The 18,846-nt window shown below is 35.3% G+C and overlaps 1 protein-coding gene across 2 annotated transcripts in view; it reads left to right on the forward strand.

Moving 5' to 3' along the window:
- Positions 1-18,846, forward strand: part of PRKACB (protein kinase cAMP-activated catalytic subunit beta) — a 122,545-nt gene that overhangs the window by 46,236 nt on the left and 57,463 nt on the right. Inside the window, exon 1 of one of the 2 annotated variants that reach the window (XM_004582095.2) lies at positions 7,754-8,082. The exons of the other annotated variant lie outside the window; for it this stretch is intronic. Within the exon in view, the coding sequence (XP_004582152.1) occupies positions 7,896-8,082 (187 nt within the window). The 5' untranslated portion in view covers positions 7,754-7,895. Of the gene's footprint in view, positions 1-7,753; positions 8,083-18,846 lie in introns of those variants that run through there. 2 annotated transcript variants of the gene reach the window in all.

Raw genomic sequence — 18,846 nt, forward strand, 5'->3', positions numbered from 1 at the left:
GGTAGTTTGAGAGAATTGGAATTAGTTTTTTCAGTGTTTACTAGAATTCAACAATGAAGCCATCTAATGCAGTGCTTTTCTTTGTTAGGAGGGTCATTATCACATGATTCAATCTCTTAGTTAATGTTCTATTTATGTTTTCTGTATCTTTATGACTTAGCTGTTTTTTTATAAGATTTATTTTTATTGGAAAGGCAGATCAGATTTACAGAGAGAGGAGAGACGAAAGATCGTCCATCTGCTTGTGTTAACTCCCCAAGTGACCGAAATTGCTGAAACTGTAATCTAAAGCCAAGACCCAGGAGCTACTTCCGGTCTCTCATGCAGGTGCAGAGTCCCAAGGCTTTTGGCCATCCTCTACTGTTTTTACAGGTACAAACAGGTAGCTGGATGGGAAATGGAGCAGCTGGTATAAGAACCAGCACTTATATAGGATCCCAGCACTTATAAGGTGAGAATTTAGCAATTAAGCCATCATGCCAGGCCCATGACTCAGTTTTGATAGGTTGCATATATCTAGAAATCAGAAACCAGTCAATTTCTTTTAGATTTTCCAATTTGTTGGCATATAGCTGTTGGTAGTAGTTCCAGATGATTATTTTTATTTCTGTGATATCTACTGTAATAGCTCCTGTTTCATTTCTGACTTTATTGTTTTAGATCTCCCTTTCCCATGCCTTTTTGTTGTTGTTGTTGTTAGTTTGCTCAATGTCATACACATTTCTTTTTTAAAAAAACTGATCCTTCATTTTATGACTCCTTTATCCTTTTTTCTACCTCAATTTTGTTTATTTCATCTCTAATTTTTAGTGTTTCTTTCTGCTTACCAGCTTTAGTACTTATTTTCCTTTATCTTTGAGATGTCATTATCAGGTCACTTATTTGATGCCTTTCCAGTTTCTTAAAGTACACACTAATTGCTAAAAAGTTTCCTCTGAACTGAAAAGTTTACTTCTGCTGTATCAATTATGTTGTGATATTTTGTGTTGTTATCTTCATTGGTTTCTCTTTTTTTAAAGATTTACTTATTTTTATTAGAAAGTCAGATATACAGAGAGGAGGAGAGACAGAGAGGAAGAACTTCCATCCGATGATTCACTCCCCAAGTGAGCCGCAACGGCCGGTGCTGCGCCAATCCGAAGCCGGGAACCAGGAACCTCCTCCAGGTCTCCCACGTGGGTGCAGGGTCCCAAAGCTTTGGGCCATCCTTGACTGCTTTCCCAGGCCACAAGCAGGGAGCTGGATGGGAAGTGGAGCTGCCAGGACTAGAACCGGCGCCCATATGGGATCCTGGCGCTTTCAGGGCGAGGACTTTAGCTGCTAGGCCACGCCGCTGGGCCCATATCTTCATTGGTTTCTAAGTCTTTTTTGTTTTGTTTTGTTTTGTTTTCCCTTTAGATTTCGTATGTCATCATTCAGAAGCGGTATGTTCAGTTTCCATGTGTTTGTATTTTTCTAGAGTTTGTTAAGTTATTCATTTCTATCTTCATCTCATTGTGATTCAAAATGAAAGCACAATATATTTTCAATTTTTAAAAATTTGTTGAGACTTGCTTTTTAGGCTACTATATAGTCTGTCCTAGATGAATTTCCATGCACTTATGACAAGCAGCTCTATGATGTAGTTTTGGATATCATTTTTCTTGTGGATTAGCCAGCATGATATTTAATAGGGAAAAACTGGAGTCATATTCACCAAAATCTAGAACCAGACAAGTATTCACACTCTTACCATTGCTATTTAGTATAATTCTGAAATTTTTAGTCAGGATTAATAGATAAGAAAAAGAAATTCGGGCCCGGCTCCCGAATACATACAAATAAGTGACTGACAGTTGTAGAGCCTAGTAAATCATTTTTTATTGCTGGTAGTAATGGCAATGTTCTTTACAACTAGATAGATCGTTCGCCAGTTTCTTGTAAAGCTATACATACTCTGACCATACAACTCGGCAGTCATACTCCTAAAGTATTTACCCAACTGATTTACACAAGCAAATAAACAATCTAGGTTTATACAGAAATTTGCTCATGAATATTTAGAACAATTTAATCACAATTGCCCCAAACTAGATAAAAATATGATGTCTTTTAGTAGATGCGTGGTTAAAATATTGTTACATGTATATAATGAAACGTTATTAAATTTTGAAATAAGCCTGTAAGGTCACAAAAAGAAATACTTGCATGTTAAATGTGTAGTTCAGTGACGGTATACCATTTGGTACAGTGTGTATGTTTATAATGACATGGCATTCTGGAAAAAAAGAAAAACTTTGGCTGTGGTAAAGCACCGGTATCAAGGATCAGACTGCCCGAGAATTTATTACAGCAGCAAACTTGTTCTTTGTGGCACTGTAATTGTGTGTGCATGCATTATGTCTGTCCAAATTCATAGTACATACATCACAAAGAGTAAACATTAATTTCAGCAAAAAGGGTTTTTGTTGTTGTTGTAAACCATTTAGGAAACCGGCTAAGAAGTTGGCATAGTGGGTAATGCTGTGATGCTGGTATTAACATATGGGCACCCGTTTGTGTCCAGCTGCTTCACTTCCAGTCCAGCTCCCCAGGAAAAGCAGTGGGATATAGCCAGGATATTTGGGCCCTTAAACCCATGTGGGAGACCTGGACGAAGTTCCTGGCTCCTAGCTTCATCCTGGCCCAGCGCTGGCTATTTGTAGCTGAGTGGGAAGTGCATTAGTGGATGAGATCTCTCTCTCTCTCTCTCTTCCCCCTCCTACTCCTCTTTTTGTAACTCTTAAAAATAAATAAATTTTTAAAAATCATTTCCAATGTTGGTGCAGGATGCAGATTGTGACTAAACAACCTATGTTCTACAAATATATGAAACAATCTCATTATGTACACCAGAATTTAAAAAGTAAATTAATGATGTATTTTTAGAGTCAAATTTCTCACTATTGATAGGGAGCTTACAGATAAGCAAGGGAATGGTATAGTAATTCTTTAGGGTTAAAGAGTGTTAGTAAAGCTAAGGAAATTTGAATTAACTATCTAGTTGTAAATAATGTATCAATATTAGTTTATAAAACGATACAAGTGGTAAAATCTGGCTGTGGTATGTATGGCAAATTACTTCCTCAGCAATTTTTCTGGTGCTGTAAAATTTGCAAATAAGAAGTTCATTTGGGGTAGGAATTTAATCTAGCGATCAAGACCCTGGTGTGCAGGCCTGCATCCCATATTGCGATATCTAGATTCAGAACCCAGTTGTGCTTCTGATCCCAGCTTTCTGATGATGTGCCCCCTGGAAGGCAGTAAGTAATGGATGGCTTAAATACTTGAGTACAGACAGTTCATGGGAGAGAGCTGAATTGAGTTCCTACTCCTGGCTTCAGCTTTGCACAGCCTCAGTGCTGTGCTTTCTCTATGTCTCAAATAGTTCAATGAAGCTTAGAAGTTGATTTTAGCAAAAGGAGCTTCATTTGCATTAAGATGTAAAAAGTGCACATTACCAGAAATCATCAGTTTCCTGGGGATTGAGAATGGCAGGGGTGAAAATTAAAAGAAAGCATGAAAAAGTGACAGAGATGATGAATATACTTGTTATTTTAATTGCATTTATGGTCTCACATCTTTTTTGTTTCAAAACTTATTAAACCCTACACTGTACCAAGGAAATTGTGAAGTTCATTGTATGTCAATAATTATTTAATAATTACATTACAGGTAAATGATCTAAATTTGACCCAGCATTTTGCTGTGTTCTTGAATACTGATATATATTATCTAAAAGCAAAGGGAAGTTGTGGTAGGAGACAATGCCCTGCAAGCACTGTCAATTGTAGGCTGTGGTGGCTTGCTATATTAGGACTACACAAAATAAACTTTACAACACAACCTAGCAAAGATTAATAAAGACATTTATAATGACAAAAGTTACAGTGTAATAAGAATGTGGAACCGTCATAAATGTATGCATATACACCTAATAACAGAGCTTCAAAGTTCAGGAAAGAAATGTCAATACATATGGAAACAAGATAATCTAATCTTCATAATCAGAAACTTCTGTAGGCATCTTTGAGTACTCTATAGTATGGTTAATTAGAAAATCTAGGATACCTTTATGACACTACCAAAAATTTGCCTGACAGTTATGTTTATACATCATAACATTGGAAAACTCTTATTTAAATGTGCATGTGGAACATTCATAATGAAAACTGCATCCTATGTCCTAAGACAAACTTTACCAAACTTAAAAGAATTGAAAATCATATAAAACATTGTATCTACAAAATCTGAAAGTCAGTAACATCTTTTGTAAAAGCTTATGTACATTGTAGATCCATTTATGCAACCTTCTGGAAAAGACGAAATTATTATCTTAAAACATTATTTAAATATTGGGGTCATAGTCAGGTCATTTGTCCTCTGCATGGAGCAGATATATCATTTACATGTTAAATTTGCTGCCATGTTTCTCTTTTTTTAACTTTCAGACTTAGAAAATGTAATTCTATATGACCCCAACATAATTGTAAACATAAATGTGAATTATGAAATGAAATAGCTATTAGGTGACAACTTCTCAGCAGATTCTCAGATTCTAGACTATACAAAAACCAGTTCTACCTGCCATTATATTTTACACCTACTTCCCTACTTTTGCTTAAATGATGCTTTATTTGAAAAGGTGAGTGCTTCACTGTTGTATAGAACAAGGAGACATTTTATTGGAGTTAGAAAATGGAAGTGACTTTGGACAAGTCATTTGATAAGTTTATTTTTGCATGTTAAAATAAGATTAATACCTGTGCTGTTTTATTTCACATGTAAGGATCTCATGAGCCTTAACTTCACAATGTGAATTATTTTATATGTTGTAAAGTGCTTGGCAAATATGTTTTTATTACTAAATGTATTAAATAAACAAATATTTTGTGATCATTTTTTCTCAAGGCAGGTTCAACTCTAAAAGTTGCTATTATTTCCAGAATTCTTGAAGAATGAATAATGAAATTAGCTACTTCCATAGTTTTGCAAGCTTACATTATTTAGTTACCAAATGTGCTCTTAAAACAAATAGTGAGTACATGATTAGATATTACAGTACAAGTTAAAAGTGTAAAAATTGGAGTGAGCGGGGCCCGGCGGCGTGGCCTAGCGGCTAAAGTCCTCGCCTTGAAAGCCCCGGGATCCCATATGGGCGCTGGTTCTAATCCCGGCAGCTCCACTTCCCATCCAGCTCCCTGCTTGTGGCCTGGGAAAGCAGTCGAGGACAGCCCAAAGCTTTGGGACCCTGCACCCGTGTGGGAGATCCGGAAGAGGTTCCTGGCTCCCGGCATCGGATTGGCGCAGTACCGGCCCGTTGCGGCTCACTTGGGGAGTGAAACATCAGATGGAAGATCTTCCTCTCTGTCTCTCCTCCTCTCTGTATATCCGGCTTTCCAATAATAATAAAAAATCTTTAAAAAAAAAATTGGAGTGAGCATTTCATCTACTGGTTAAGACTCCAGTTAAGATGTCTGTGTCCCACATCAATACCTAGGTTTAGTACCTGGCTGAAGCTCCTGCTCTAGCTCCCTGCATTGAACCTGGCAGCTAGTATTAATGGCCCGAATAACTGGATTATGCCACTACAAAGAGCAGATCAGAGCTCAAGTCCTGACTCTTGGTCTTTACTCCAGCTTGGCTCAGAGTTGTCCTGGTTGGTGCCAGGTTTTAGGGAGCCTGAATTCAGTAAGTAACAGCTGTCTTTCAGTCTCTCTGTCTCTGAAGTAAAAATACATACATTTTTTAAAAATTTAGAAAATCCATCAAGAAATGCTAAGCAACATGCTTAAGATTGATTAGAATGGTACAGGAATTCAGTTCCAGTTAGAACTGTAGTTAGTTCTTTCTAGCAGTAGATGCCAGTAGAGTTCTTTTTAAATAAAAATCAAATTCAGCACTTCCATAGCAACAGCTTCCTGGTTACATTACCATTTCTGGAAATATTTCTATAAGGGCTAAATATTACACTTTCTATAAGGACTTTATAACACAAAAACAATTTTATTGGAAAAATGTAGATTTCAAAGGTGCTCAGCTAGCACAGGTTTTTTTTGGGGGGGTGGGTACAGCAATTTTTTTAAAAGTTTCATGTTTTAAATGAATCAGTCCTAATGCTTTAACTAGGAATCAGGAAATTCTATACTTAGCTCAAACAACTTTGATCATAAATAGTCTGAGTAGACATTTAAAGTGAATATGGTCAGGCTAATTGTTAAAAATCAATTTTAAAATTTACTGAATATATCATACATGCATTGAATTTATGAATTCAAGTATCTCATTTCATAAATAGCAAATTTTAGCATAAAATTGTGAGATCAGTACACGCAGAGAAACTATCTTGTTTTTTAGGAGGAGATAAAATTTATAGTGAGCCTTGAAAATGAAGAGAATTTTCATTAAGAAGAGAAGTCAAAAGAATTAAAGAATTTTATCCACTTTTTCTGATAGTCAGTCCTGCCCCGTAGTTGTTTTCTGAAGATTATGGACAGTTAATGTATGTTTTGTGTGTAGTATGGCCAGTTGCTGATAAATTTGATATTGTAAGGCAATATTTACATGCAAAGCTCATATTTAAGAGATTCAATCTTATATGTTGCCTGTTTGTTTAAATTTACACTAATTTTCTTAAAGTGTAAGCTAATGAGATGGTAAAAGGCAAAATTCACTAGTCAGTGTTTCATTTGTGGACTTGTCTGTCTGTAAATTCTAGTTTGGTAACATTAATATTCCTGTTGCACTTAATAGTTAGCAAGAAATCTAGAATAAGATTTTTTTAAAAAAATATTTTTTCTTTGTTTTTTTTCATTTTTTTATTTTCCTTCTTTGTATTACTTGGTGCTTCCAAAGAGAAAAGCACACAAATTTCTGTCCCTTTAATTAATTTCCAAAGGTAACTACTCCAAATTTATATAAATGTCACAGGTTACTTTTCTTCCTGTGAATTAAAGATGTCAAGTTTTATTTGTCTTTTTTGAAAGGCTGTGTTTCTGTGTGAGGCCAGTAAGTCAGAAAATCAGGTAAGCAATAATCTTTCAAGTTAAAATTTTAAAACTAACTTGTCTTGTTCAACAAGCAGGGATTTTTTTCCTGTCAATTAAAATTTGCTACTGTTGCTGATATATGGTTATAATTTATAATTAGCTCATGTAACTTTAAATTATTTATCTTACACCTCTTTTCAAATTTTACATGGCTCTAAAATATACTACTAGCAGTTAGAAATACTTTAGTAGATAATAAAGTTGATAAGCAACACTCACAAATTAAATTAAGCTTGTGTCAGCAAATGAGCAACATTAAGTTCTTCTTAAAATGCTAGTTCAGATTTTTTCTTAATTATAACACATGTGTTATAAATTTGTTTTGCAACAATTTGCTATAATTATTCCATACCAGTTTTTTGGATCAAAAGTTAGATACTTATAAAGACATCAAAACTGCATATTAACTTAATTTGAATTTTTCAGAAAACCATTTTAACATGTTACATTTGGAAAGTTTGGTCTTCAATTTTCAATTTGGTTTTCAATACCACATATTTAAATAAACTTCCTTTTAAGAAAATTCAGACTCTATATTTAATTCTCCAAGTCAGAATATTAATATTAAAACACTAAAACATAAAGCTTCTAGCAAATGTTACAAGTTTTTAAATCCCCATCTGTAGTTGAGATGGAAAGGTTTTGCTAAGAAAAGCTCACTAATGTGCTGTTTTATATTAACAGGAAACAGCAAAGGCAGTGGTGGTTTGAATACCCTGCAAACAGGAAGTTTTACACATGCATAGCTCTTAGCTTCTGTGTAAGAAGTTGTAGAACTCCTTCTGGAAGTATTTTCAGTTAATTTAAGGAAAGTGTAAATGCACTTGAATGGCAGCTTATAGAGAACTACCATGCAACCAGTATACAGGTACAAGTACTGCTCTTCAGAAATTGGAAGGTTTTGCTAGCCGATTATTTCATAGACACTCTAAAGGCACTGCACATGATCAGAAAGCAGCTCTGGAAAATGACAGCCTTCACCTCTCTGAACATACTGCCTTATGGGACAAATCAAGTAAGTTTTGTTTTGCTTTTTAAAATGATACATTATAACTAGCAGTTACAATAATAATTGAAGTTTTGGATTTCAACATAAAGAGCTGTGTTTTGTCTGGTAATTTGCATAAAGACATTTTGCAAGATGAAGGTGAACGCATTTTAGAAAAACTTGATTGTAAGTTGAGCTGAATCATGAAGTTTATTGTTCATTTTATAAATGATCACTTAGGTTGACTATCAGTGAGAAAAATCTACAAAATCCTCATGTCTTTTCTAGTGTATGCTACAGATTTTTAAAAACTTTTATTTTAAAATGGAAAGCCTAAGCTTATGAGAAATTGACTTGTTTATTTTTTCAAATTGTTTTTATTCCTGATTTAAACTTTGAAAGGGGAAATAGCATGAATTGCAGTTACATTTCTATTGTGTTTGCTATCTTTTATTTTTAAATGCATGTACGAAATTCTGTTTTTACAAGCAAGATTTTTTAAAATAAAAATAGAATATGATTCTAAGTAAAACTTTGCATTTATAACCATGGAACTCAAATTCTCGTAGTATTTTATGTTACTTGTAAATATGGATGAGAGGGAAAACATTTATGTATGCCTTATATTCTTTCTAGACATATTAAAATGCTTAGGCTTACTTCTTTGTTAAAATGGTGATACAGAATTATTTTTTATGACATGCACTTTAAAAGATAGGCTGTACATATACACATTAGCACTTTTTCCATTCCACATCTCATCTTGAACCCTCCCCAAACTATTTTTGTCAGTTTGATTAATGAAACAGGAGAATTGCCCTTGGCACTATCGTCTCTTTGGTGTTTGTTTGGTCATCAAATAGCACTAGGGCTTGTGACTTCTGTTCATGCATAAGGAAGAAAACTTATTTAAAAGAAAACTAAAGGAAAAATATTCTACAAAATATGCAGATTTATTTAAACAGTTACAATTATCATTCTACAGAAACTTTTTTGAATTTTTTTAATTACAAAACAATTTAACTTTTTTTCAAGCTTGTTGGGGTGAAGGTGAAGAGGGCCATATTTGTTGTAAATTTTTTTTCACTCAAAATATTCAAATTAGTATAAGTTAGTTTTGATAGCAAGTTGACATAAATATTTATTTTCAAATTAATGGGTTGTTAAAGATTAGAATTTTAGTAATAAATTATTAAAAATTTGCCATGTATGCTAAAAGCTTGTTGTTCATTCCACTTGCCTTCCTATTCTGTTGCGTTGTAGTTTCCTGAGCCATCTCAGAAATCATATTTATGCATTTCAGAAATCTTCTAATTCAAAGTTAAATAAGGAATGAGGACAGAAAAATTAGTTTCACCAAAACCTGTTATTCATACTTGTCTGATGGTAGTTATTAAGTGTATGGCAAGTGAACTAATGTCGAAAGGGTGGATTTCCCAACAACTGGCTCCATTTTGCCCATGCAAGCATTTGGGAAATAAATGAGCAAATAAGAACTGTCTTTCTCTTTGTCTTTCATTCTATCTCTTGAGCAAAAAAAAAAAATAAAAAAAACAATTAAAATTTATGTTTGAGCTGGCTTCTCACCATTTTTAAATATATGTGAACCATGATATGTTCTGAAATGCATTTTAACAATCCAATGAAAAATGGTATCATAAATCATGATTTTTTATAAAAACATTGATGAAATGTTGACATTTTTCTTATTTTGAAATAAAAATAAAACAAACTTATTATTATATTCAAATAAGAGTGTGAGTGTGTAACCTGGTAAATAAAAGAATGATACAGGAAACACTTAAAAAGTGACTTTTCAGGGAACCTGGTGCAATAGCTCAGTTTGCTCATCCTCCCCTTTCATATGTTCGAATCTGATATAGGCACCAGTTCATGTCCTGGCTGCTCCGCTTCCCATCCAGCTTTCTGCTGTGGCCTGGTGAAGTAGCAGAGGATGGTCCAAAAGCGTTGGGTTCCTTTGCTCACACTTGGGAGACCTAGAAGAGGCCTCTCGCTTTAAATCGGCTTAGCTGTGGGTATTTGGGGACCGAAACAGCTGATGGAAGATCTTTCTCTGTGTCTCTCCTTCTCTCTGTAAATCTGCCTTTCCAATAAAAAATACATAATTTTTAAAGTGTCTGTTAATTAATTTTCCTCTTTTTCTTTTTTTTATGACCCCAGAATGTCATCAACCCAGCAGTTTAGTTTGTAAGGATGAGTGTAATAAGCTTGGAACTCTTGGTTTCTTTTTTATTAAATTTATTCATTAATTACATTGTGTTGTAATTACATAGAATCTGGGATTCTCCCCCCCACCCTCCCCCCATGGTGGGTTCCTCCACCCCGCTGCATAACCATAGTTCAAGTTCAATTGAAATTCCCTCCCTGCAAGTATTTGCCAAGCATGGAGTCCAACATCCCATAGTCCAGACAAGTAGGAACTCTTGGTTTCTATCATGGAAAGTGCTAATGTAGAAAAACTGACACAGTGAAGCAGAGGAATCTTACTCTTTCAAATGCCATGGTTTATTTTTGTTGCTGAAATATAAGTTTTCATTCATTTGTTAAGTGAGTTAGGGGAGGAGTGTTGACTGTATGAAGCATTCATAACAAACCATATTCTTCAAAGCTTCTTAAATCTGGCATGACTTGTTTGACAAGAAAAGGAATATAAACATTCTGAATGTGCTTGCTGTGAACGTGCTATTTAAAGAGATCAGCTAAATATAGAAACAACATGCAGTTTTCAAAAAATTAGGTTAGGCAGATAGGAAATGTAACAGGCTTTAATCCAAGAGTCTTTATTCTCCAGTGTCATTACATGTCGGAAGAAATGCAGCAAAGGCCATAGTGGTTCCCAGGTGTTCCTTGTTTTACTAGTAAGTTAAGTAACAGGAATTCCTGTTTAGTAACTTAAGTATGTAACAGCTAATTCCATGCATATATATCAGATGCAAAGGGAAAACATAGGACATTTCTGGCTTTAAGTTTGTTTGTTTTATTTCTGTGTTTTGTTTTATTTATTCTGCCTTGGAGTGAAAGGGAATATTGACATTGAATTTTTTTTTTCTCTAGCAAATTTGTTATAGTTAGCTTTTAGATCTTCTTTGATCGTAAATGGCTGCCTGATAAATTATAGAGTATTAAACTTGATCAAAGCTGTACATGATTTAAATATTTGACTCTTTAAGTAATGAATTTCAGGAGCAACATTTTGAAGAGTGAACGTGTCGATATTATCAAACACTTTGTGTCCACCTTTCCCTTGACTTGACAGATAGTTTCTCTAGTAGACAGAAATCTATATTCTTGAATCTTAGATTTAAATACTGTATTGACAGTTGATCAACTTTTAAAATGAATTTCCTCAAGTAAAATTAGACAGATAAAGTGATTTTAGCAGACTTTTTTTGTTGTTGTTGTTTTCATTTTACCCTTCCACAGTTATGGAATCTTTCAGTTAACTTAGAACTTGTTACTGCAGTGAATCCACATGTTTTATCTGTAAAGTGGCAGACTTTACCACACTAACTTTTCATTTACTTTTCCCATTTACAGTTATTGAATAGCTTACTTTATGATTATTTTGTTTATTTGAGAGGCAGAGGGAATATATGTGAGGGAGGGAGTGAGATCTTTTGTCTGGGCTTTCATTTCCCAAATGTCTGCAGTGGCTAGGTTAGGCAGCTAAGAGACTGGAACTTCATCTTGGTCTCACATGTGAATGACAGAGACCCAAGTGTTTGAACCATAATCTGTTGCCTCTCTAGGAGCATTGGTGGGAAGCTGGATCTTAAGAGTAGACAGAACTCAAACTGGTGCTGTGACATGGATGCAGCTCTTCAGGTCACAGCTTTACTGTGCCAAAGAAATACACCAGCTTTTAAAAATGTTTGTTTATTTGTTTGTTTTTAACTTGAAAGGCAAAGAAAGAAACAGATAAAGAGGTCCGTTAGTGCTGGTTCACTCACCCAGTGCCCACAACAGCCAGGGCTGGGGCAGACCAAAGCTAGGAACCTAAAACTCAATGTGGGTGACAGGGACCCAGGTGTTTGAACTGTTACCTGTGCCTTTCAGGGTGTGCATTATCAGGAAGCTGTATTAAACATAGATGTGGGACTTGAACTCAGAGATTTTGATATAGGATGCAGGTGTCCCAAGCAGAACTATGATCTGTCCCCATAAGCTTTTTGATAGCTATTAATTTCTGCTTATTTGGCACGTCTTTTTAAGTATTTACTGTATTAATCTGCAAACAAGATCCTGGAGGAAAAAAAGATATAGTCTGGAACTGAAAAACAATTTTAGAAAGAATAAGCATATTAATATTCAAGGTATAATGAAATGATTGCCTAAAATATATAAACAAGTTATCATGGAAGGCTGGTTTTAAAAAAAATAATATTAAAGACAAGATAGGGGTTTTCAAGAATACTGGAAAATTAATAGGAATAGGATTTTTGAAACACAAAGAAAAAAGATTGCTTGATTTAAAAAAATAACAAGAACAAATACAAGGAAAGTTCAAAAATTTCATGGAGAATGAGATTAAAATATGAATTTACTCAGGTGCAAAAAAGTTTGAAATCTGGACCTGGCGCCGTGGTCTCATGGCTAAAGTCCTCGCCTTGAACATGCTGGAATCCCTATGGGCGCTGGTTCTAATCCCGGCAGCTCCACCTCCCATCCAGCTGCCTGCCTGTGGCCTGGGAAAGCTGTGGAGGACCACCCCAAACCTTGGGACACTGCATCCACATGGAAGACCTGGAGGACATTCCTGGCTCCCTGCTTCGGATAGGCACAGCACCGGCCATTGCAGTCACTTGGGGAGTGAATCATTGGATGAAAAATCTTCCTCTTTGTCTCTCCTCCTCCCTGTATACCTGACTTTGCAATTAAAAAAATTAAATCTTTTTAAAAAAGTTTGAAGTCTGCATACAGTGGCTCTTCAAAAGGGTGATGGAAAATACATATTCTGAAAAAAAATTTTAATGATTTCAAAATTTTTCATGTAGAAACCACTTATTTTTTAATTCTGTTTTTCTGTAACCATTTTGGAGTCTTGTGTGTGAGAAAACGGACATTTATAATTTACATTGAAGAGTTAATAAGACACTATTGAAATGTAGTTTGTGATTGTGATATTTATGTTTTCTATAAGATATTAGGAACTTTGGAATACATTTTAATAGATAGCGGGGGACCGATGATGTTTTTAGAAGTGATAAATTATATAATGAAAGCTTTACTGAAAATGCCTAGAATATTTTAACTGCACAATACATGTTAAGTTAGTGTGCTTATTCTTTTACAGGGAAATGAATATAGCTGCTGTAGGTTTTCCTTTTGCAATGAGCTCAAATACAAACATCTAAGACTTTTAACAGTGTGGTAAACACAGCCATGAATGATCAGATAAAGGATTTCTTTTATACCAGTGCTTGTTCTTGTTATCTCTTTTGACTTTTTTTTCCTGCTCAGCCAGTAATGAGCTTTTGTCTAACTTTAAGACTCCTTTCAGAGATTTTCTCTGTACCCTGAATCACTAAATCATCCTATTCCTTTGTTTTTATTCTTATTAAATTCATCCTCTCCTTTCTTATGTTCTCATATTAAATTATGCTTACTCATATTGTGGTTTCTGTTACAGTATTAAAATTATGTTATTGTTAGTCCTTATATTATCATTCTCCACTATTTAATTTTGAATTTCTTGAAGGCATAAAACTAGTTAGTTTATTTTGATTTTGCCCAAAGTGTTAGCACTGAATGTTAAGTGGCTTGTTAGATTAAAATCAAATAGCAATTTAGATTTTCGTTAATGGACTACTTATAACTTGTGCAATGGGGATTTTTGCAATTTGTCTGAAAAGCCTATGACCATTAATCAAAAACAGTAAAGTGCTGATGTAACTAATAAACACCCCATTCTGGGGCTGCTGTACCTTTCAGTATTTCTGTCTTTAACTTGATTTCCTGTAAGAACCTTAATGACGAGTAGATTTAATAATATAACTAAAATAATTGATATTCAAAATGGTTTTAAATTAGAAAATTTGTCTATTTGTTATTTGCATTGCTGTATACTATAGCAGGTGTACTAACATAATGGGAAGTTTTTACTTGTGCTTTAGAAACATAGCCATAGGATAGAGATAGTGAAGAAGGTTAATTTCATTTATACTCTAGGTGGTTCCTTGTTCAAAGTGGATTCAGAATCCTTAGCATCCCCAAGAAGTTTGGAGAAAGGAAGAATTTCAGGTTCTATTTAGATCTACTGAATCGAAATCTCTATTTTAACAGATTCATCAACTAATGCATATTAAAGTTTGAGAAGCTGGGCCCCTGAGTTGCAGCACAACAGGCTAAGCTATTGCTTGCAGCACCAGCATTCCATACAGGAACACTGGGCCCAGTTTCTGCTGTTTCATTTCCTCTTCAGCTCCCTGCTAATCTGCCTTGAAAAGCACTAGAAGATGGGCCCCTGCCACTATGGTACTGCTGTTTCCTGGTCCAGCTGCCTCTGTTTCTCTCACTCTCTCTGTTGCTCTTTCAAATAAATACATCTTTTTTAAATTTCATTTTATTTTATGACACAGTTTCATAGACCCTGGGATTCTCCCAACCCCTTCCACATTGTTGCAGCATTACAGTTCAAATCCAGTCCTGAATCCTTCATTGCAAGCATATACCATGCATAGAGTTCAGCATCTTATTGTCCAGATAAATTCAACAGTTTTGGGGGAGACCATCCCTGGTCTGAAAGCAGAGCTGGCAGAATATCATCCCATCCAATGAAAAGCCATTACATAACATCAACAACAATTTACAACATTATGGAGTTAATTGACATGGTATTGAGTGACCAATATGTTAGAAAATGCAAGTTCTTAACCACATCCTGTGACTACTTCATTGACACAACTGACTGCTATACACCCTAAAATGTCTTTAGGGCACTATTCAGCTGTCTTGTGTCTATTTTCATTTTTATATTTAGCAGTTTATAGTATTGAAACATAATTTTTACTGAACTTGGCAAATTTTAGGATAGTTCAAACTGGCTTATAACTCTAACAAGCCTCATGTCAACAATTGAGGTGCAGGACTGTTTTAGGAGGGGTATGCAGAGAAATCTTTAATACCTTAGTGAGGAGTCCTACCTAGTAAAGTATATGTGAGTCCCCGCTGACCGTTTCCTGTCTGGTTCTAAGCATTCCTTATTGGTCTCTGTCTATCTAATCTAATAATTTTTGGTGGGGGGGCTCTGGAGCCACCCTGATGGTCATTGCTGATGGTCATTGCAAGAGAGGGTGGGGATCAACCCGCTATCACCTCTGTAGTGTGCAAAGATCTCCCATTCTGTGGGTTGCTTTTTTACTTTGTTGATTGTGTCCTTTGCTGTACAGAAGCTTCTTAGTTTGATGTAGTCCCATTTGTTTATTTTGGTCTTGATTGCTATTGCTTTTGGTGGGTTTTTTTTTTAGGAAGTCAGGGCCTGCACCTAAATCTTGCAGTGTTTTCCAGCATTTTCTTCCAAAAGTTTGAAAGATTTCTGGATGTAAGTTTAGGTATTTTATCCATTTAGATTTGTTCTTAGTGTATAGTGAAAGATGTGGGCCTTTATTTTTGTTTCTGCAGGCCTTTAACCAGTTGTCCTAACGGCATTTATTAAAGAGACCTTCTCGTTTGCCTAGATTGTTGTCTGTTTTTTTGTCAAAGATTATTTGGCTGTATCTGCATGGGTTCCCTGCTGTTGCTTCTATTCTGCTCCATTGATCCTCCTTTCTATCTTTGTGCCAGTACCAGGATGTTTTGATAACCACTGCCCTATAGTATGTCCAGAGGTCTGGGACTGTGATTCCCCCTGTTAACTTCCTATTCTTCAGGATGGTTCTAGCTATTCGTGGTTTTTTGTGTTTCCAGATGAACCTTTGTATCATTTTTCCAGTTCCATGAAGAATGTTTCGGGTAATTTGATTGGGATTGTGTTGAATGTATATGTTGCTTTTGGTAGTATGGACATTTTAATGATGCTGATTTTACCTATCCAGGAGCATGGTGTGTTTCTCCATCTTCCTCAATTTCTTTTTTAAGTTTTTTATAGTTTTCTTCAAATAGGTCTTTGCATTTTTGGTTAGGCTTATTCCTAAATACTTCATTTTCTTCTCTGTTATTTTGAATGGTACCCTGCTGGTTAGATCTTTTCCATTTTGGGATTGTTTGCATACACTGTGGCTGTTGATTTTTATTCATTTATTTTGTACCCTGCCACTCCACCAAACTCTCGTATAAGTTCTAGCAGTCTCTGTATTGAGTCTCTTGGTTCTTCTATGTAAAGGATCATGTCATCTGCGAATAGTGAAAGCTTGATTTCTTCATTTCCCATTTTAATTCCTTTGATTTCTTTTTGTTTTCTTATGGCCTCTGCGAGTACCCCTAGAACTATATTGAATAGCAGTGGTGATAGCAGACATCCTTGTCTTGTTCCAGATCTCAATGGAAAGGGTTCCAGTTTTTCTCCATTCAGTATGATGTTGGCGTTGGGTTTTTCATATATGGCTTTGATTATATTGTGGATTGTTCCTTCTATGCCTACCTTGGTTAGGGTTTTTAACATGAAGTGGTATTGGATTTTGTCGAAAGCTTTTTCTGCTTCTGTTGATACTATTATATGATTTTTGCTTTTCAGTTTTTGGCTGTAGTGTATTACATTTATGGATTTACGAATGTTGAACCATCCCTGCATTCCAGGGATGAATCCTACTTGATCTGGATGAATGATCTGTCTGATTTTTTTTTTAATTCTATTGGCTAGGATTTTGTGGAGGATCTTAATGCTATTTATCTTTAATGTGCCATCTCTACTTTGCATGGTCCTTTAGAGGAAGAAGTAGTTCTTGGTCAGGGTGGAAATACAGTGGATTCTCATTATTAATAGATTCCATATTTGTAAATTCACATACTCACTGGGTTTTGTTCATAATCCTCAAATCGATACTTTCAGCATTTTCCTGGCCAACCAAGCTCACACATGGAGCAATAAAATGTTTGAATCATTTATGGCACAATCTCAGCTAAAGTTAAACAAGGTCATGCAGTTCCCCCCCCCCCCGCCTTTTTTCTCAATCTCATGCCACAAGCATCACTTTCCCAGTCTAATGTCACATTTTAGTGTTTTTTTGTTGCGTAAAATGGTTCTCACGCATAGTATTCAAATTCTGTCAAATGTGCAGGAAGTCTGCACATTCTTTACTGCTCTGCCTCTGTTTTTCTCACTCTCTCTGTTGCTCTATCTTTCAAATAAATAAATCTTTTAAATGTATATATATTGAGAAGGACTTTTGTCTTAATAATTCCCTAGCCTATTTCCAAATAATATGTCTCCACTGGAGAATATTTGAAAATCACAGAGAACAACAAAATGTAAAAATCACACCCAAACTTGTCAAAGATGACCATTTTAACTCTTCTGATTATATACTCTATTTTTGTAAAGGTACACTGATATTCGCCAGCCTCCAAATTTGGATCTTTGGTACTTTGTGTTTCCATCACATTTTTTTCTTACAAAGACTTTTTCTACAATATTTTGGGTGTCCAGACATAGGATTATATAGCCAAATGATTTCACCAACTGCCAAGTTGATTTTTAACTATTTGGCATTATATTTTATAACAATGCTTTGTTAAACTTTAGTGAGATTTTTGTGCATGTTTGTTTTTGTTTTTTATGGAGTACAATTAAATATCTGTTTGACCATTTTAAGCCTTTTGTGTTGAATTAATTGCATTCAAGTTATATACATTTATCGTTTTGAGTTAAATGTTTCAGTATTCAGGAAAGAGACCTGTCATTTTATAATATTTAATTTCCCTAATTAAAGCTTTAGATCCAGGCTCAGTACCATAGCTTAGTGGCTGAAGTCCTTGCCTTGTAACCCCCAGGATCCCATTTAAGGGCTGGTTCATGTCCCAGCTGCTCCACTTCCCTCCCAACTCTATGCTTGTGGCCTGGGAAAGCAATAGAGAATGGCCTGGGGCCTTGGGACTACATGGGGAACCTGGAGGAAGCTTCTGGCTTTTGGCTTTGGATCAACTCAGCTTCTGCTGTTGTGGTCACTTAGGGAGTAAACTAGCAGATGCAGAATCTTTCTCTCTGTCTCTCCTTCTATCTGACATTCCAATAAAAATAAAATTTAAAAAAATTAGGTTCATCAAGTATGCTTTATTTTCTTTGTTATTGTTGGTGGTTTTCTAATTTTTCCCACTTTTTATAAATTACATAAGAAGTTATATAATGATACTATTTAATTATCATAATTTCTAACAAACTATAGCAATTGACTGTCTGGAAAGTAATTATGTAACTAATGTCCCTAATTTGACATCTACTTAACTCAAACTACAATAGTATGATTCTGTTTTCTCTCTCCATGAATTAACACTTAAAAAAAAGATTTACTTATTTTTATTGGAAAGGCATATTTTCAGAGAGAAGGACAGACAGAGAGAAGGATCTTCCAGCCGCTGGTTCACTTCCCAAATGGCCCCAATGGTCAGAGCTGAGCCAATCTGAAGCCAGGAGCCAGGAGCCCTCTCTGGGTCTTTCATGTGGGTACCGTGAGGCTTTGGGTTATCCTCCGCTGTTCTCAGGCCATAAGAAGGGATCTGGATGGGAAGTGGAGCAGCCAGAACATGTACCAGTGCCCATGGGATTTCTGGCACTTGTAGGTGAGGGATTAGCCAGTTGAACCATCACGCTGGCTCAGAACTGACACCATTTGAGTC

Source organism: Ochotona princeps, chromosome 2, assembly GCF_030435755.1.
Source record: "Ochotona princeps isolate mOchPri1 chromosome 2, mOchPri1.hap1, whole genome shotgun sequence".
NCBI lineage: Eukaryota > Metazoa > Chordata > Mammalia > Lagomorpha > Ochotonidae > Ochotona > Ochotona princeps.